The sequence below is a fragment of the Epargyreus clarus genome, unplaced genomic scaffold (assembly GCF_041222505.1).
Source record: "Epargyreus clarus isolate Ecla_fem2 unplaced genomic scaffold, WU_Ecla_fem_2.2 ptg000005l, whole genome shotgun sequence".
Lineage (NCBI taxonomy): Eukaryota > Metazoa > Arthropoda > Insecta > Lepidoptera > Hesperiidae > Epargyreus > Epargyreus clarus.
The window spans coordinates 5034013-5055828 of record NW_027332213.1 but is presented as its reverse complement, the minus strand read 5'-3'; the positions used below and the strand labels follow the sequence as shown (position 1 = coordinate 5055828).

Sequence of the window (21816 nt, the reverse complement as noted above, 5' to 3'; positions counted from 1 at the left end):
GGCATTGTTCCGCGTAAATTACACCATGACAGTCAGAGACATAGTGGGAAAATGGCTGACTGTTTGTCACCCATTTTGCCAATTGTGGCTTCCTTTAATTACATGGCGGATATCTATACTAATCTAGGGATAGAACTATTTATAGCTTGTAGCTACATACCAGCAGCAGAAAACATCTTGTCTTATATGGTTAGGTCATATAACATGTTTAAATGACTGACTTAAATGCTAGAGTATTACGAAGGTTCCTCCAATGCGTCCAATTTTGCCGTAAATCAACTGTGCTTATACTGGTGTTTCGGGTTAAGACGGCTGTATACACGTAACATATTAGTTCTTAGTAATAAAAACGGTTCACCATACAACTTCTAATCAAAACTTGGTTGGTAGGTAAATTGTAATTTATAGGGAACATAGAAAGTTATTCTACGTCTGAATTTAAATCAAGATCACAAAATATTTTAGAATGATACCAAATTCGTTTAACTTTATATACTCCGTACACGTCATCGCACAATGATATTTTAAATTTCACCTGCATCCCGTATAATAAAATCCTTTACGACCAAGAATAAAGATAAAAGTGGGGTTTAATGCGAAATTTTCGATCTTAAAACGTTATTTTCTTTCATTTTAAAGGTAATTTTGAAACAGACGGCGTGCAGATCCCGGACACAGGTTGTGACTACGTGTTCAATTCTCAACTGAACAAGCCGGCGCATGGCCGCCTTTATAGCCCTAGATATCCTTCCAGCTACCCGAGTAACGTGAGATGCACTTATCATTTTCACGCTAGGTAAGTGGAAGATATTGCCTACTTATACAACTGACTTGTGCGGAATAAATGTAATATTGAAAGCGGTGTTCTTAAAACTTAAAGCATGTTAATATGACTTTTAATATAAGGAATATATTTGACAGTAATAGAAGTATTACTATTATCTAAATTAATAAAAAGTGTAATCAGTTACTTTGGAATATCATATAAACAGCGTATATTTTCAACGTGTTTTTGTTCTAAATTCAAAATGATTATAATACTTATATAAGCTTCAAACTTGGTAACGTAATTTTAGAGTTCATTATAATTTAAATAAATTACAGTGTGAAACCACAGAGCTCTAAGAATCCCGAAATTCATATGAAATACTTAGCATTTTGGTACAACTATTATATAAGTATTTATCATGTATTTTATGAAAATTACAAAAACAATAAAATACTTAGTATTCCTTTATTCTTTATTTTAATTACTCCACAATCATAATTGAATTAGCAGTTAAAAGCTAGCCTATTGAAAACATTTTGTTCGATCTTTACAGCAAAATAAATTTACGTTCAGTGATTCGTGTAAATTAACATTTTATTTCGTAACTTGTGCCTTTGTCAATTTCAGCTTTTGTGTTCAATATAATATGAAACTAAAATAATTATTTTCTGTTTAAGGAAAAACGAGAGAATAAAAATTATTTTCGAAGAGTCGTTCTTGCAGAAGGGAGACGAAAGGTAATAAAAGTAATTTAGTTTTATTGTAGCGAAAATTACATTAAATTACATTTTTTTTTTTGCATTACAGTTGTCTAAATAGGGCCGATATCATCAAAGTATTTGACGGGAAAGCCGCAACGTCTCCAGTTTTAGCGATGTTGTGTAATGAAATAATAGGTAATGTATTAGTAATTAACTAGTTTTACTATTTATCATACATAATTATGTGAAGGCACCTATTATTAACTGTGTGGTTTTTTACTATTCTTGAATTTCAATTAAAATTAAAGATTTTATCTGTTATTCGAAAATAATTTTCACATTCTTCAGTGGTAATTGTATTGACATATAGTGCAGAAATTTACTATATGTTTGTCTGTATGGTGTGTTCTTAAAGAATAAGAAAAATACGATCCTAACTATACTTAATTATATAGGGGTTTAACTTAAGTAACGTTGGGAATGAGAATTTTCTAAGGTAAATCCTCAGTAAATTATTAGATTTCTAACTATATTTGAAATTAAAAATCCAAAGGCGCGTAAAGACAAATATACCTACCTATTAAGTCCATAAAAAATCAATCTCACGTACATAACAATATGTTGTTATGTGACGTAAATGACGTAATAATTTTATGTTTGGCGTTCGTTCAAAACCGGGATTATAACTGGCAGTAAAGTGGGTTTTGTACGACACCACCTGTTACGTCTTTATATTGTGTACATAGATGTAGGAACCAATTAGACTCCTATTAAGTAACCTTTTCTAAAAACGTAATATAATTTTCTGTAAAGTCGCGATCTACCAACAAAGATAATTTTGCGCTATAGTAGATTTGGAATGAATGTAACAAATCTGAATTTAAGAAGAAGAAATAATGTAAGAAATAGGAATTTATTGACATATGAAAAAATAAAAAAAAATATAAAAAAATGTCTCATGTGGTCTACATGAGACATTTTTTTATATACTACACAAAAACATATTCTTTAACTTTAAGATTTTATTGTACGTGTATACTTTAGAGCTGTAACTCTGATATTGAACTGAAATTTATTTCAATTCAACACATTTCAACACATTAATTATTATTTACATTCGATTAAAATACATTTGAATATTTTATCACTCGGATCACTCCAATTAAGGATAATTGAATCAATTAACTAAGTTTCTGTGATGTATCTTCTGAGGATATCCCACAATTACCGTCATAAATTAATTACGAGTGGTTATCGATGAATATAATTGTGGAAATCGTTCGCGTGTAATTATTGTAAAATTGTACCGTATTTATTGTTTTATTATTTCGCATTATATCTAATACTGCTAATATACCTAAATGTAGAGTTTATTTCTGTTGCTCTTTTATTTACCTATAAATGTTATATTTTGTTACTTGCTATTATAAAAAATATATTACATACACTACTTTTTTCAGGTTATGAAATTCTCTCGACGGGTCCAGACCTCCTGGTACAATTTACTGCGAACTCAAACTCCCCGGGACAGGGGTTCAAAGCTAGCTACCAGTTCCTAATGGACGACAAAACTAGCGCAGGTTTAGTAAGCATTGGTTACTGATTGTGGTATTTAAACTGTGGGTTGAATCGCTATGACAGACGAGCTTTCATACCAATAACGCGTTGCGCCATAACTTGCTCAAAACCAAAACCTAAATGCCGAACTAAAGTTGACCGCATAAGTTCTTTGATCTCAACAAGTGATAACAGGTAAAAAGGTACAAAAAGAGCTCTCGTACAAAGCTGGCGATGCATTGACGACTCCTCTGGTGTTGCAAATGTCCATAGGCGGCGTTGACTACTGTCCGTCAGGTAGCACGTCTGCCTAATCGTTAGGTTAAACTATAAAAAAAACTGAATCTACAAACGACTTTGCATATGCATCCCGTTTTTAAAAGTGTCATTCCTCGTAGATAAAAGCCTAAGGTCCCACTGCTTTATTGGCATATTTATGCGTTTCTCATTGAATTATTTTTACAGTAAATTAATTAAATGAAATTGAAATCATTATTTACGGCCGTATTTAGTAAGATAACCTTGTAAACTCGTATTATTTTTTTATATTTTTACTAAAAGACACGAGCATAGAAATTAATTAATAGTAGGATCTTGGGCTATAAAATATCGCAACCGACCGTGTTTGCCTACATCATGAACAAAGATACTATTTGTAACATGCTATTATTACTTAGAATTTGGTGTGGAGAGGGTGCCGCCAGAGTTGAACCATAAAAGGTTCTCCCACCTTACAAATATTGCATTATTAATGACTATATTTCTTACAGAAAATGACAATAAGAAGTCAAGTGCACCGGAGGCGGCGTCTGCTTTGGGCCCAGCTGTGAGCGCAGCTAGTAAGTTTTCTATTTTACAGTTTGTTTCTATTTTACTGTTTTGGTATTTGTTTACGTATTTGCCCATACATTTCCATTGGATTGTATCAGAACTGATTGGAAATATATGGGAAATACGATGAAATACTAAGGGGTACTGAATACTTCTTACACGACTAAAATCTTGAAAGTTTAAAAATATAGTTATTTGTATCAGGCGTTACTTTGCAGGAATCCATGCTATTACGTTAAGATTAAAACTACTTCGCAACAATCCGCTACAAATATGTATGATGTTAACAGACTTTACGACGGTTAATCGTTATTAACCGTCGTAGAGTCAACTTACCCTGATGATGCTCCGTTTTGGAGCGAAACACCTGTTGGTGGTGGTGTATATTTTTAATTTTTGCATCTGCACGCATCTTTTGAGGGGGGAGGGTGGTACATATTGCATGGTTTAAGATACATTATACCATCATACTTATTTGTAGCGGATTGTTGCGAAGTAGTTTTAATCTTAACTTAATAGTTTAAAAATATCTTAAAATTATATTTAAGGAAATTTTCATGTTTGATATTCTTCATCTCGATATAATTAATTAAAATACAACCTTTCATCTGTGCTGTAAGCATTCCTATATTTCGATCATGAAACTTACAACATATTTTAAATTCAAAATTAAGGAAAGGTCCTTATAAGTCATTATTGATAATATGAACATGTAATTTATGAATGTAATTATTATTACGTAACCACAACTATAATTTATATTTGTTTACCAAAAATTTTAAATTTGAAATACATATAAACTTTTACTTTGTATCTAATATTATTTTTTACTTTATCAGCTATCACGCTTATACTTCACATCATTGTAATTCTAATCCCATTTGCACCATAGCACATCTTAAGAATATTGGCTCATCACCCCGAGGCAGAGTGCGTGGTGATAAAATTTGAAGCCAGGCGTGAAATGACAAGCTCGTTTCAGCATTACGCCATCATGAATTCGGCAATAGCGGAAAATTGATCCTCCCTCTTTATAACGCTTTATCCTTAGAAAACAGTGTCACTATGACATTGCCTAAAACTGAAAATCTTTATATAAAAATGAATGTTTGTCTGTATGTCCTCAATAGAATCGTAAACTATGTATTTGATCATGACATTATTATCTTTAGCAAAGTTGTTGTGCATGAGCCAACGAAGGTTTTGAAGTTGGTACGACCGATTTTCGAAAAATAGCGCCAGTGTTATTCCAATAAACGAACAAATTTTTCAGTTATATGTGTCATGTTATTTTTTTTAAAAAACGCTAGTGCTAGTGAATTATAATTTCATGGATAACCGTATCGATCATAGCTTATTGGGTCTTGAATATTGAAATATTTTGGCACGATCAGTCATCGATGGGTGACCGTTAGTGGAATTTAATAGCAAGCACATCTGTGCCGTCTTAGACATACTCGTTGATTAAATCTTGGTCAGAAAATTAAATGATGAAGTGGTGATACCTCTCAAGTGCTCCCCTGTGTGAAAGTGGTAAGACTTGGTTTATAATACCGCCGTTTTGATGATTGAATTATGGTAACATTGAAAAATGGTAACATGCAAAATGTCAACTGGCCTTTTAGGAACATCAGCAGGTGTTAGATCGTATGACAACCAAAAATAAATACGAATATTGTATCTTTGCGTCATTTTGTAAAATGCGGTATAGTGTTGAACAGTTAATTGTATCAGGCATTCATCAACAACCCATTACTGTCCCACTGCTGGGTACGGGTCTCCTCTCATAATGAGAAGGATTAGGCCATAGTCCACCGCGCTGGCCAAGTGCGTATTGGTAGACTTCACATACCTTTGAGATTTTTTTTTTATAAATCTCTCAGGTATGCAGGTTTCCTCACGATGTTTTCCTTCACTGTTTAGCAAGTGATAATAAATTTCTAATACGCACATAACTTTGAAAAATCAGAGGTGCGTGCCTGGGATTTGAACCTCGGACCCCTCGATCGAGAGGCCGAGTTTCTTAACCACTAGGCTATCACTGCTTAGTCACTGCTGTATAAGGCGTTACTTTGCGAAAATCCATGCTATTAAGTTAGGATGAAAACTACTTCGCAATGATTGTTGTATTGATTAGTAGCGGATTACTAATATGTATGATGGTATATATTTTAAACCATGCAGTATGTAGCACCCTCCCACAAAGGATGCGTGCAGATGTAAAAAATAAAAAAATATACCACCGAAACATACCACCACATATACATACGTAAAATATATACCACAAGATATATACCATCATACATATTAGTAGCGGACTGTTGCGATGTAGTTTTAATCCTATCTTAGTATAGTGTTGTATCACAAATATTGGATTATGCAATGTAGATACATCATCTATGCACGACGATGACATAAACCTATCGATCATGAAACTAGCAATAACTCAGAATGTTTCCAAGGGTTTCCATACTCTGGGAATTTCATTGAAATGATAACCAACAAAGTCATACATCATCAGTTAATGAAGTTAATTGTGTTTTCAAATTCATACGCCGACAATCTCTGTTCCAGCCTCTTCGTGCCATCAAGTATTCAGCTCGGATAAGACCAGTAGCGGGAAATTGATCTCGCCATTGTACCCCGCGCCTTATCCACAGAAAACGCAATGTCATTATGACTTCCTGGCCAGAGGGCGGCAGAGGGTCAGATTAGTGTTCGAAGACTTTAGCCTTCAAAAGATCACGGGGGATATTATCGAGTAAGTTTAGTGAATAGTTTGACATGAAGCGTATTTCGAGAAAGATTCTAGAATTACTATGTGTCTAAATATTAGTAAGTATATTAGTTGTTTGATGATGGATGAATCACTGTACATGATGATAACACTAATCACATACAATAGTAATAATAATAGAATAATCTTATTCAGGACTGTTTCTCATTAATAAGCGTAGCTGAGTCAGCGACAACGGAATAATTTGTCATATCAATAGTGATTCCATTATTAGAGAGCAAAAAATATGTTGAATATAACCCAAAATAAGTTAATAAAATTACAATTGTACTCGTAGTAGATAAAGCTACAAAATACAGTGCAATTGCTCCAATTTTCCATTCAACAATAATAAAGCGATCATGCTCATTTATCAACATTTTAATGAAGCATCGTTGACCTCTATATTCACGGACGGTTAAAACAGTTCGCGCATGATTTACGGTTGTCACTGCGTTCAGCGGTTAAACGATTAACATCAGCTGTTTGCGGTTGCCACTCACTTTCATACCCGAATTATTCCGTTTTACCGCAACTGTGGTTTATTTTTCGTACCATTGAACTGTGTAGAAATTCGTTAATTACTTTATCCTTGGTCAATTATACATTAATTGCTATATTTATCATTGCTGCCTTTCATTTACTGGTGCATTGTATGTATCTTTCATTTATTTATTTACATTGCTTACAATGATGAAATTGCTAATTTGTTTTCTAAGTTCACCCCTTTTGTATTCTTCCACAATCGGACTAATTTTCGATATCCTTCTATTAATAGATCTATTTATATCGCCTATCTACCTATCAGCAGATCTATAGATCTCCATCTACATTTAAAATGTAATTATTGCTTAATGCTTTCCCTGGAATTTCGGGTCAACCAGCCTTTAGTTTAGACATAACTTCTCCAAATCAACACTAATGACCGGCAACAATTTACTCAGTACCCTTTCGGAACACGTCATTGTATATTTATTAATGTTAATGTAACGCCATTCTGATGGCGCAAACCATTTCCTCCATTTGAATTTGTTTCTCAGTCATCTATCAAGCGTAGTCCTTGGCACCAATATACATGAAATTATGGTTATTTTGACTATTTGTTCGTGTTGAATAAAAATATAATGAAAGGAATGGCCCAACTTAATTTTATGCTTCGTTACAAATAAGGTCAAACTTATAAAAAACCTTGGTAGTAGGGACATGTGAAAGTCGATTGATCAGAAGATTGAAATGAAGAATTATTTTGTAGGTGGTAAAAGTCTTTATCATGAAGGTCGATACTAGGTTCACTGTTTCGGAAACTATTGCACTTAGTATTGGCAGAATTACCCATTTCTTTCCCTGAATGTCATAAAAGGTAAAAAAGAGACTTTATCGTAGGATAAGCCATCAGTGTCTCTCTGAAAAGTTACTCATCTATTGCGGTTACTAATACACTCAGGGAAATGCGGCGACTACGACAAAACCCATAGATGGATGATTTCATAAACCAGAAAGTACTTGACTTACTTCTATTAAACAATTTAAAACGTTTTGTGTATTTTAAGTTTATCTATAAAATGTTTTTTCAGCTGCGAAAGCATGGACTCTCTAGATATATTTTTGTACGTGGACGGACGACTAGAAAAGATGGCTTCGTATTGCGGAAGCGATATTCCGAAACCAATTATGTCGAATGGACCAAAGTTATCTATTGAATTCCGCGGAATATATTCATCGAGACATAGCCGAGGATTCAAGATTACGTATTCTTTTGTTGAAGGTAATATTTTCAAACAGTATGGTAAAGTGGAACCTTCCTTTCAATTGTAGTAGCTGGACTGAAGGAGTTCTTCACGCTTATTTTGGTTTGAGAGATGTATGACGATAAAAATATATTTTTTACTACTTATCAATGTATTAAAGTACATTTACTTTAAACTTTAAAGATTAATTAAGCTTTCTTGATAACACTATCATTCTCCAAGATGTAGGTTATTTTCCAAAATAAGAAATGTTTGAGAGTGAAAAAATGCACAAGCGGTTCTTGTATTCTTATATATTTTTAGAAACGATTAATGAATTCCTACATACATATTTTATTTACATATAAAACAAAGATGACATTATACCACGTTTCTAAATTCTAGATTCTAAGCTTAACATTCAAGCATTGAAATCAATTTGAAGGTGGTAGAACCCTTTGTGGTTCGACTCCGGCGGCACAACCGCCACACCTATTTCTACCTAAAAACAGCAGTGTTAGGCGCTGCTGTGTTCTGGTTTGAAGGGTGTGGTAAGGGAGACAGACTTTTCCGAGGCGTTCCAGCTTAGTCCTCAGGGGTAGCGGCGTATCTGTGGCCGACCTCATGCAGGAATATCTAATCCTATCTGGGGTTGATTACAGATGTCCATGGGCGGCAGTAGCCACTTACCATCAGGTGGACTGCACGCTCGTCTGCTACTCTTATATTATAAAAAAAAACTTTTAATGTTCCGATGTCATTAATCATTTATAATGGGTAATTCAAGCAAATTCGTTTACAGATTATGGCATATCTACCGGAAAGCAACTACTTGAATTCCCGTGTGCCTTCGTATTCAATAGCACGGACCGGACCAGGGGTGTGATGACGTCACCGAACTTCCCTGGCCTCTATCCGCGGGACACTGAGTGCAATTACTTCTTCTACGGCAATAAGAATGAGAGGATACATTTGCGTTTCACTCATTTTGACGTAGAGGGTGTTGTTCCGTAAGTATAAGAAGCTACTTTTCACCTAAATTATTTTAATTTGACATTTACACTATAATTTCAATATTTTCGACAATTAAGAACGTAAAATAATGTGACATATTTATTTTTCTACACGAATAATTACTATTTCGAAAATACATAATTTCTTTATAAAAATATTATAGGTAACTCTACTATCAGTCAGCCAAGTCAAATCAGTATTCAACACTTGACGTTTTTCTTTACACTACCAAAATAATAAATATTTCTCAAACAAACCTAGTTATTTAATTAAAAAGTTCCCGAACAATGTTCTGTAAAAGCAATAAACAAGCAGGATCATAGCCAATCGAAAGTAAACAGTTGTTCAATTCTGCGGGAGCTTAAAAATATCTTCAAACACAACTCGAATGAATCAGTTTATATCTGCGAGTGCCGCGAAATAAATCAAAGTGCCAAGTGACGTAAAGTATATTTTAGACTATAGGAATATTCTACTTGTTCTGAAGTTCAATATGTGCTCTGTGTTCTGTTTCAAAACCAATCAAATGCATAAGACTCCCGATGAAGTGTTTGAATTACTGAGTAGTTAGATATTTAAACTTTGATACAAGTGGACGTACATCTCATGAATACACTTTGAGATTTAATAATGTAACAGTCGGTGACGTATATATAATCATTTGAATCAATAGAACTATAATGCATTATGTTACATTTTTGAACTCGACATAATCAACCGACTATCCTTTACACCCTGTTGGATAGGGCAGAAGTTAACTAAAATGACACAAAAATAACTGCAGAATTTTCAGGATGACCCGGTAATCTCCACCAATGTATATTTAAAAATAAATATAAATAAGGGTTTGCTTTTAACATTTTACAAGTGCATAATGATTTGGGTTTAAGGGCACATCTATCATTACTAAAACAACAAGTAGAGTTACAGCCAAATCATAGAAATTCAACTTCTCAGCATTTTATAAATTCCAGTTGCGAAGCGTTATCAGCAAGTGACTACGTACAGTTCTCGAACCAGATGATCGACACCAGGAGTCCCAGGCACTGCGGACAATTGAAGGAGCTACTTGTGACGTCGGAGAAGGATTTCTTCCGCGTCACCTTCAAGTCGAATGATAGACTGGACGGCACTGGCTTCAAAGCTAACTACATATTTTTGGGGGATTCGGAAATGCATAAGATTACAATGTCCAGTGCGGTTGATGGAGGACCAGGTAACGTTTACTTACTCTTTCGGAAGCGGAATCGGGGGTTTGAGGGGGATCGGGAATTCCATTCCCAATCCTCTAATTTATCGAAGTTATGAGCGTACTATAAATTATTTTTTATTTGCCTAAACTGTGAGGAAACCTATACGCCTAATAGCTAGATGAAATAAATTCTCTAAGGTGTGTGAAGACTGCCAATTTGCCTTTGGGCAGTACGGCGGACTATGGCCAAAAATCCCCTTTAATGCGCTTACGCGATAGCGACTCTTTACGAAACCCTTTAAAGGTAACAGAGCCCTGAGCATACATATTCTTTTATTGGTTTCTTTATTTCTTAATTGAGTATTTCTTCATGTTATTTCGTTAAAGTCATGAATAGGAAATAATAATATTTGACTGTATTTATTTTAAAGACGTTTTTTATCGATAAGCCAATTTTAGTCTCATATTTTTTTGTACAACTATTTTCTTATGAACTATGTTAGCTAATGAGGGTGATCTGCTGAGATTGCAAAATAGTTGAAGTGTATAGTCTACTACGATATTATTATATCGTCAATTAATATCATAGTAATATGATATCAAATCATCTAAGATATTACGGTGTCAACTTGATTTGATTGAAATATGGATTTAATTTTCGAGGCTGACCTAAAGCCGAGCTTACACGAAGCTATAGTTTCGAATATCTTGTGCTAGTAAGCTTGCAAACTGATAACTATCTTCGTGTAAACAGCAATTGCTTGATTTCCATTATCATTATTAACAACCAATCAGCGCCGCATTGCTTATGCTAATTAAACCTTCATATCATGTGACCTGTGTCCCATGGTTTCACCCGCATTTACAATTTAAAAAAGTGTAAATACTGTGGAGATTTTATAGACTTATTTTTTTTTAACGCGGTACTCTAACTTTTTCTAAATTTTGGGAAAAACATTTTTGTAGGTAATAGGTATAGATTGAAAATCAATCGTTGTTTTGGATATTTAGTTCACTGAAACTATTTTTTGGAATGTGATTTTATATGTCACACTTGCACTTGCACAGGTTTATTAATATCTGTAAGAAGTACTTCTTACATATATTAATAAACCTGTGACCGACATCAGATAAAACTTCAATATTTGAGTTTACAGATTTCTATGGGTAGAAAGAATATTCCCGATGTAGTAATGAAAGTTGTTGTTGATATAACATTCTTGTAATAAAATAAACAATTGCTTCCCCTTGTTACAGGTATTGCGGCACATACATCAAAGCTTATATTCTGGCTCGCTGTTGATGTGATATTAATTATACTCGTATAACGAAACGTCGACATCTTTGCAAGCCTTGCAAGTAAAGTTACTGGGAAATAAATTATTACTGTTGCTACCTTTGAGTTTTATTCGCTCTCATTTCCGTACGTTATGTTATTACGAGAAGTAATTGGTTTTGAACATAATTCTATATTAACGTTATGAACAGAGGCTTAAATTTGCCTTTTAAGTGATGTAACTGTTACTGTATTCATGTTTGAGTGTCGGTGAGTTTAGACAGATATATCAAAAAGAGATTTTAAAACTTAGTTCCTAGTGCTGTGACACATATGGGCTCGACTTCTGGTAACTTTTTACTGCTGGATTATGGATCTTTTGGTAGGCAATAAGCAGTAATTATCACTTTTGGATAGGCTGCAAAGCGGCAAGTTTACAAGCATTTCTGTAGTGGCAAGGTTACATGCTATTCTATGCAAAATTTAATACCTATTCGATAATAAGATATACAATCCATTAGTCATGGTCTCTTCCGATAGGAAAAGCTAGAAAAATTAGGACTGTTCAAGAGTGAACTGGAGAATTAAATTTTCATAAAACTTGATAATGTTGAAAGTTTGGTTTATAAATCCTAAACAGGTATATTTCTTAACTTGCTCCCAGAAGGATCTGTCTATTAGACACTAAATTCGCCTGTCACATTCACCAAGCCATATGGGAATCTGTACTCGAAGTTTGTGGAGCAAACTCAGGAAGTTTGTGTATAAATAAATAATTAGTGGTCACTAGACATTTGAACCAGTAAAGTTCAGTCCGGTTTATGCCTAAGCTCCACCAGTTTCATACATTGCAATGATCTTTAATAAACGAAGTGTTCTAATTCGCCGATTTATGCATATGTGTTTTAATATGGAAGTGGCAATGCATTTATGGCCGACTTCAGATAAAAATCTAGTCGTATCTGTGGTTGATTACAGATGTCCATGAGCGGTAGTGTCCACTTATCATGAGGTATACCTACTCCAATTTCGTTTACTACTCCTATCATATAAAAACAAAACAAAACCGACGCCCTGAAGACCTATCCAAAGCATGAGATGTGCATGAAATTTAAACTCTAGTAGTTCCCGTAAAAAATATCATCTATATGTCCATGGCACGGTCATGGTCCACAACGCATGGAATCCTATTGTGTAACAATGAGTATAGAAGAGAAAATTAATTTTTATTATTATTCGACGTTATAAAAACACAGACAAGTTGATTTCTTTCAATTTTCGCAATCCATAAACTGTATGCAAATTGGGATACTTCACAGAGGGTCCGAAAGATTTCGCGGGGTATTTGCATACCCTTATGCGGGTAAAAGGGATAAGGGTTTAGAATACGGGAGAGCTCACGATGTGAAGGGATGAAAACCATTGCAAATAGACGGCGAAGCTATAAATCACGTGAGTTGACATTCAATCAGGATGTGCCAAGAGAAAATTTTGTTTTTTATGCTATAAACCAAACACGATCTAGTTTATGGATTTTTAACACAACTAAGATAATAGCCTATTCATATTTCTTACTATACTATTTCTAAAACAATTATTCGACCGGGGAGGTACTATCGTCACAACCATTTGTAGCAGCAGTTTGTACGTTTCGGTGGAAGAGTGTGGATGCTGAATGACTTACATATGGGATGATCATCTTATTCCTCAGGTGGCAACGCATCTATGATAAACTTCAAATAGAGCCCATGCTCAATATGGATTTGATTACATATGCTGCTATATTTGTTTGGAGTACCTCCTTCAATCATAAAAAAACCAGTTTTTTGCAAATTCCCTTTAAGAGCCGCTGCTGATCCGCGGAGCTCAATAACTGGAGAAAGCCTAGAGCGTACCTACTCCAGATTTTGGTTCCAATGGGTCAGTGGTAGTCCCTTACCGTTATTGGCCTGGTACTGGTGGATTTTTATACGATATGTGCTACACAAAGGCCAACATGATTTTGAGGGAAATGTTCATATGGTTTTAGATGGTTATACTCGTATATTGGTCAGGTGAGTTCAAAAGTTACAATATGTCTAAATATTCCAATGACTACTTAATATTCCTAAGCAATTAAATATTAAAAAGCTTCAATACGCTTTTCAACATGTTTGCTTAATCAATGGGTAGGTAGAAATACAATTTATAATAATTGATCTCTTTTGGAAAACAAATCCTTTGCAAACAGGATCCCATATTTCATTATCTCGTTGATACAATGAAGGTTAACAAGTACGAGTATATCATACTTAGACAATGAACGAAAGGCTGTAACAGACGGATGAACAGACGCACGAGTAATCCTAAGTGATCCTAAGGGTACCGTTTTTCGATTTTACGTACGGAGCCCTAAAAAAATATACCTTGCATACACATATTAACCAAGAAAGAGCAATGCAAACGGAAATATACGTAGCGCAACTTTATGCTATGAAAGTTACTTGTTATATCAATTGCTCACAAAGTGTGCACACATTTTTTAGTTTTTATTGAGTGACGTCATACGCAACATAGGATAGAAAATTGAACGGCTGTTGTTAAACAATCACAAAATTAATCGAGGAATGGGAAAAACAAAAAACAACATCATTCGGATTTTTCCGTTTCATTAAACAAAGGTGAAGGAAATCGAAATGAAAGCCGCACAAAGGTAACCGATTCTCGTTTTGCGCTTGACTTAACCGGTGGTTTTGTGTCTTCTACTCAAAAGAGGATGAAATTCTGTTATGAAAAATTATCCCTGAAGATAGCCCTGCGGTTTGAGGCTTCCCAAAGCAGAGGTTAAGATCAAGAAACAAAAGAGTTCTTCGAAGTCACATAATCATAATCTCCTTTACTGAACGTACGGCACAGATTTCTTTTAGCGTGAGAAGCTCGAGACTATAGGCAACAAATATAATATAGGTTTCGTCGACTTCATAGACCTTTGAAAATGTTATGAATATCTGCATACTTTTTATATATTCTCCAATTTGTAGGAAAATCCCATAATAAAATAGAAACACTGTATAAAAAAGAAAAATCTTCGGGTGTGTGCGAGTGGATCTGTGTGTGTTACCACATAAATGTATTGTAGAATTTGGGTGCCTCTAATTGTCTACATTGTTCCTCATAATTTATGAACGCCCGAGCCTAATCCGGTTAAGAAAATTAATCTATATTAAGTCAGACAATTAAGATTTATTATTGAAATTAATTTCATCCCTGTTGTTGTGTGATGATGTGGTATTTATGTTAATAAATACAATATTATTGAGAATGTACACGTATCGACAAACATATATTAAAGAACATAAAATTATTATTTTTCTTTATACTTTCTATTTAAGCATGTCCTTCCCTATAACGTAAATTCCCTATGTATGTATGTATATGTTGACTAGTAACTCGCCGAATAATTTGTAAACATTGCGCACAAATACGATAATACAAAAGACCCATGATTCTTTATTGTTATGTATATACGACTATTCGTCTATAGTCGACAAATATCTAAACGTTGTCAAAAGCCTTTAAATGTTACAGCTTTTAAATACCTTAAGAAAAGTCAGAAACATTTACAAAACCAATGCTGCATTACTTTATATTTATGTTATATTTTATTGCGTATGAATAGATAAAATGCCAATATATACGAGCAATATAGATTACATAGAAATATAAATTGGATTGCGTGGTTTCAAAAAACGAGGAAATAATAGAAGGATTATTAGAGTAGGAAGACAAATCCTCGCGTTAGCGATGTCACGACTGGGGATTGATTGATAGGCAGTCTTGAACGGCCTAGTTCCGGGAGAGATGAGTTATTAATTGCTGTGATAACTTCAGCAACGATTGATAAGAAGACTGTTACGGGTGAAAGATCCAATTTTTTCTATCGGCTAAGCTAAGGAAGGGTTAAAGCATCCTCCAACACTATATTCGAGAAGTGTTATAACTACAGACTTAACGCTACTTATCTATAAGAGAAGTGATAACGTAGTGGCGTTAACCCAGCCTTTTAATCGGAGGATCCGGGGTTTAAATCCGATACCTGTAAATTTGTAAGTTATCTGTATATTGGAAATTAATTATCACTTGCTATAACGGCGAAGGAAATATCATTGGGCAAATTACACACCTAAGAGTTCTTAATAAAAACTGAGGACCTTTCAAACACATAGTAGCTCTGCACACTGTTGATTAAGCTAAAAATTTTCTATTCGCGGTGCCTCCAGAGTCGAACCACAAAGAGTTCTACCATCTTTAAGTCGGACCACATAAGATTCTGCCTAAAGCTTATGATTTTTTTTATAATAAAGGATTAGCAGACGAGCATGCAGTGTATCTAATGGTAAGTAGCTACTGCAGCCCATGGACATCTGTAATCAACCCCAGATATGATTAAATATTCCTACCTGTCGGCCACAGGCCCCTGAAAACTAAGCTGGAACGTGTCGGAAAAATATGTTTCCCTTACCACATTTTCTAAATCAGAACACCGCAGCGCTTAACTCTGCTATTATTAGGTATAAATAGGCACGGCGTTGGTACCGGAGTCGAACCACAAAAAGTTCGACTACCAACAAAATGCTTACCATGTTTGCCTTTCTGAAATTAGTTCCCAGTACGTTGCGCCAGCGGGTCGTCTAATGTAATTGTTAAAACACTGTATCCGTACGATGTTCGGTTGGGACTTAATTTCCTGTGACACATTTCCTTTGACACTAAAGGATATCCTTTTAACGTAACGTCTCTTATCTGTTTAATACGTTTTCAGTTTAATACAAACTTTACACTATTTTACACTTATTTCTGTCTTATAAAAGCAGTTAAAGGCACACTGTAAGTTACAAAGCTGTAATTTATAAACTTAACGTATAACTTCAATCATGGGGTTCATTATAGATTTTTATACAAAACACGATCAATTACCATCATGTGTATTGCATGCTGTTCTGCTACTCGAATGTCATACAACATTGTCTACTTAATTATTTCTGTCTATTAATATCACTAGGCCGCACCGAATAGCACAATAATCTTGAATATGAACTACCATGGTTTGTGACACGGATGATAAATGGTGGTTCACACATTTAAGTATTTTTTTCTCTAATACCAATAGCGTTAAGTGTTGCTGTGTTCTGGTTTAAAGGGTGTGGTAAGAGAGACATACTTATTCGAGACCTTGCAATTTAGTCCTTAGGGTAGCAATGCATCAGTGGCCGACCACAGATAAGACTCTTATCTGGAGTTGATGACGGATGGATGTCTAATTGTCCATGGAAGGCCAGTATCAGGTGAACTGTATTATATTAAAAAAAAACATATACGTTCGGATTATTGTTACTGGAATAAGACGAAACGTATCGCAGACCAAAAGTTCTCTACGTCGAAGTTCTATTGATGTAAAAAAAGGTTTAAGTATAAAATTTCGCTAACATTGCACGGGTCATCTAAATAATTCATAGCAGGACCCGCTGTCCCACTTGACTACAGTACCGTTTCTAACGGAATAATGTATGTTGCTATTTGCTTGCAAAAATATTTTTTATTTAATTTTTAATGAAGGAAGAGTGAATACATGTCGTAAATATTAACGACTAGCGAAGGCAAGACAATAAATAACAATGATATCAACATTAGGAAATAAAACATTAGGACGATATCGAATTTTGAAAAATGAATGCTTAATGCTAATAATAGACCATTTATTGATTGCATCAGAGAGGGATTGCCTATTAAAATGGTAATCAACTGCAATGAAAGGTATGAGAAATTTAATATACTTCGACAGGGAAGGTACCAAAGCTGTTTGTAGAATGTGTCTTACATAATATATGAAGCCACAATTTTAGCCCTGAGCAGTGGTGCCGTATTTGCGATCCGTAGTTTCAAGTAGAAGAAGAGGTTGGTTGCAGATGTCCATGGGCGGCAGTTATTAGTACCCTTACCATGAGTTTTCAAAACATCCCACAATTTTACGTAATGTTTACTCAATCCATTATTCTGTTCCGTTTGCTTCAGTAGACTGATTAAACGTAACAATAAGTAAGTGCTCAAGTCTTTCTGTCTGCCTCACATGTTCGCAAAAAAGAGAGACAAAACATAAAGCGCCATTTTGTCAATTTTAGACATTTAATGTTACGTTACTGACACTATAGTTCTGATGCAATCCGCTAGGGGCGCTGATTGGAATTTGCATGGGCAAATACGTAAACAAAACAGTCATATTTGTCATAACGTAAAAACTCATGGTAAGGGTACAGTAATCATCAAGTTGACTGCATGCTCCTATGCTAATCAATATTACAACTTCTTCTACACACATAAATTCACGAATAACCAGTTACTAGTACTAGTTAGCGTCACCCACACGGTTCACAAATAGAATCATTAAATGTTTCTGAAAAGCTAATTTTGGTACAGCGAAGTTAGTTTAGGTGAAAAGTTTCTTGAATCCAAAATTAGGTTTTGCGGCGTGTAGAACACAATCCTACTAATGTTGCGGTTTAATCTTAGTTGGTGAAGGTAAGCTAAAAGGTAAAAAGTAATTATTTAACGATAAAGAAAAACATCATTAGGCAACATACTTAACTAACCGAGTAAATAAAAAAAGCACTTGGCTATCGTAACCTAATCAAACTCCTTCGCACTCAGAAACCAGATTTACCATTTAGCTATGCCCACTAGTGGGAAAAAATGAGATGGACCATCGTCCATTCTCCTACCATCATCCAGCCTACCATCATAGGTAAGTATGATTTCCATTAATTTTCCTTAACTGTTTCCAATTGTATGTCAAATCTCCTGATGGTTTTTAGCGAAAAACTTCATTAAATCGTTAAATCATTTTTTTTATACAGCTTTCTCCTGAATTATAGTATTTTGATAATTCATTAGTTGTTAATATGTAGTTGTGACGTACCGCGTGGCAGAGCGGTCACCATAACGGGCGGACGCGCAAAGTGTTCCGGGCTCTATCCCCAGCCAGATATTTCTAGGATAATTGAGTTATCTATTCAGGGACTGGGTGTTTCTGTATTCGACTTTGTGTGTCCAAAGCATCCACGACACATGAAAACACAGTGCAAGGCAGTGAATGTAGAATGCGTTTTAGTTCAAATTTAAATAATTTCACCAAAGTAATAGAAACTTTAATTTAAACATGTAACTAGGATTTGCGCAGTACTTATTATGCTCTAGTGCAGAAGTAGTAAACATTTTTTATATGTTTTTATTATTAAATACGAATTCCATTTATAAATCTCAAGACTAATGATGGTTGTCATTTACCACAACAGTTAATCTTTAAGTATATTAAAGATTAACTGAAATGATAATAACATTTGATTAGTACTCAGTACATACCTATTATATAACCAAGCAGATATTTGGTAAATAAACTTTCGATCTAATATTGTATTATACTCTTTAATTAACTGGTGCACGCCTATAATTGACTATAATTGACTTACATGCATAGAATAGATGTAGGTGTATGAACTTATCAGTCATACGGTTTGTTTGTTAAACTGTTGCGCGGTAAAATAAAATAACTAACAAAGTTCGTATATATTTTAATGTGTGGTAATGTGTGATGTTTGTGTTTTTTTTTATAATATAGGAGTAGCAAAAGAGCATGCAGCCCACCTGATAGGAAGTGTTTACTGCCGCCCATAGACATATGTAATCAACCACAGATAGGATTAAATATTCCTACCTGAGGTCGGCTACAAATGCGCCGCTACCCCTGATTACGCCTCGGAAAAGTATGTCTCCTTTACCGCGCCCTTCAAAACGGAACACTGCAGCGCCTAACTGCTGTTATTAGGCAGAAATAGGTATGGCGGTGGTGCCGCCAGAGTCGAACCACAAAGGGTTCTACCACCATCAAAAAGGTAAAAAAAAATTTGGGACCAATAGAGTATAAAATCTTAGTCATTTTACAACAGATTTAAAATCGCCGCTTTGTTTTAGTATAGTCATATTCAGAAGAAAGGACTACCAGAATCACGGGTAGTCCGGCTAAATTAAACTATATAGATATATTTTATCATGGCGCCTAAGAAAACGACTCAACGCCAACATTTCGTCATTAAAATTATTTGTGTATTATCTTCCAAGCCGCATGTTGTCGAGCCCTTCTTTTAAGCCTTCTAGTGATAGAGGTGATTACGTCAACCGGTCATTTTGTGTCATTAGCCGCGCGCTAACGACCGCGTCGTCCGATTCAATTCCATGTGTACGCGACCCTTAAATGTGTGACGTTTGTGTAGTATATGTAAATCCTTCACATTATTTTTTAATTACGACTTATTAAAGTAAAGTTTCTGTACGCTCGCTTGACTCTGTTGCATGACGAGAGCGTTACGAAATGTGTGATCGGGCGGGGCGAACGGAAAATTCGTATATTACTGCAGGGGAAAGAGGGACTTTCTCTCTTTATTTTATAGTCAGTTACGTTGGGTATATCATAGACACATTTCGTATATCTAAGAGACAGTGCAGGTCTACTGTTTTATTTCAATCGCGTTATCTAATGTACACTCGTGTTTTTTATGCTATTTTATAGTTTTTTATATATTTATAGGTATTTTCATGAAACTTACTTTTTTACTGTTTTTTTACGATACTATACATTTAGTAAAGGGACATCTTCCGACGGGCTAGGAAATGATGCTCGGGGAGCCTCCGTGCTCCGACAATCTCAGTTCGGAGCTTGTATATGTATATGCAAATGTTTAGAAAACTTCGATAGCGTAATTCAGAATACTCGTGGTGCCATCTCTTAACGAGTAGCGGGAAGTCGCTACAATAAAAATGTAAGCAAATAGGTACAGGTATAATAATTATATCATAATAATTATGTATGAAATTGAAAAAAATACATACTCACTAAAAGTCACCACTGACTACAAATTTGAATAATTTTTGATCGTTTTAAAGAATAATTTAAGAGTCCTGATATTTTGATTCCAATGGAACCCAAGTTTCGTAAATGTTGGTACATTGGTAAAATATGGTTATTTTTATGGTATACAGTAATCAAATACAAAAAAATGTCGATTGATACTTTTCTTGATATATATTATTATTTTTTTAGTGCCAGGCAGAAACTTCAAAAGGGGCCATGGTAGCTTAGGAGAGGCACTGAGTTATTTGGGATTTATATCACACTAAACCCCCTGGGTGACCTTTTTTTAGCACTATGTCCTCTACATAGTCCTACTACGGAATGCAATATGAATCTTCTGAACGCGAAACCACTGTCCTGCCCTGCCATGCCGTGTCGGTTTCAGCTCGAGAAGAACACCCCGCTTGCACATTAAAGTGTCTACAACATTAAGTGTGCAACCACACGTGCTGTAATAACGGGGATAACATAACGAAACTATTTTGGTTCCGAAACTAATTAATTTATCTGCAAGCTAGCGGTGTACTTTGTTAAAAGACAAGCAATTAGGCGAGGGTCGCGATATATCACGCGGACAGGTAGCGACATGTTGCCGGGACGGTGCCGTCTAATGGTCCGGTGGTTACACTTGAGTTTTATGATATATCTTTATCCGTTACTCTTTTTATTATAATATGTAGACGAGCATGCAATCCACCTGATGGTAAGGGACTACTGCTGCCCATGGACATCTGTAATCAACTCTAGTTAGATAGATATAGATATTCCTACCTGAGGTCGGCCACAGATGTGCCGTTACCCCTGAGGACTAAGGTGGAACGCCTCAGAAAAGTATGTCTCCCTTAAAACCAGAACACAGCAGCGCTTAACACTGCTGTTATGAGGCAGAAATAGGTGTAGCGGTGGTGCCGCCGGAATCGAACCACAAAGTGTTCTACCACCTTCACCTTCTTGACTCTTGCTACGTAACTTACAAATCTAATTTACAAATCAAATTTTGAAATTATTTTAGGTACATTTGGTCGCAACAGT

The 21816-nt window shown here is 34.9% G+C and overlaps 1 protein-coding gene across 1 annotated transcript in view; it reads left to right on the top strand.

The window, feature by feature from the left end:
- The window catches only part of LOC140757978 (suppressor of lurcher protein 1), an 88631-nt gene extending 76669 nt beyond the window's left edge, over positions 1–11962 (top strand). The window contains exons 6-15 of the mRNA XM_073093905.1: positions 640–796; positions 1447–1506; positions 1577–1665; positions 2931–3050; positions 3798–3866; positions 6433–6619; positions 8209–8399; positions 9164–9371; positions 10350–10591; positions 11825–11962. Coding sequence (XP_072950006.1) covers positions 640–796; positions 1447–1506; positions 1577–1665; positions 2931–3050; positions 3798–3866; positions 6433–6619; positions 8209–8399; positions 9164–9371; positions 10350–10591; positions 11825–11895 — 1394 coding nt within the window. The 3' untranslated portion in view covers positions 11896–11962. The remainder of the gene's footprint in view (positions 1–639; positions 797–1446; positions 1507–1576; positions 1666–2930; positions 3051–3797; positions 3867–6432; positions 6620–8208; positions 8400–9163; positions 9372–10349; positions 10592–11824) is intronic.
- Positions 11963–21816: the final 9854 nt, after the last annotated feature.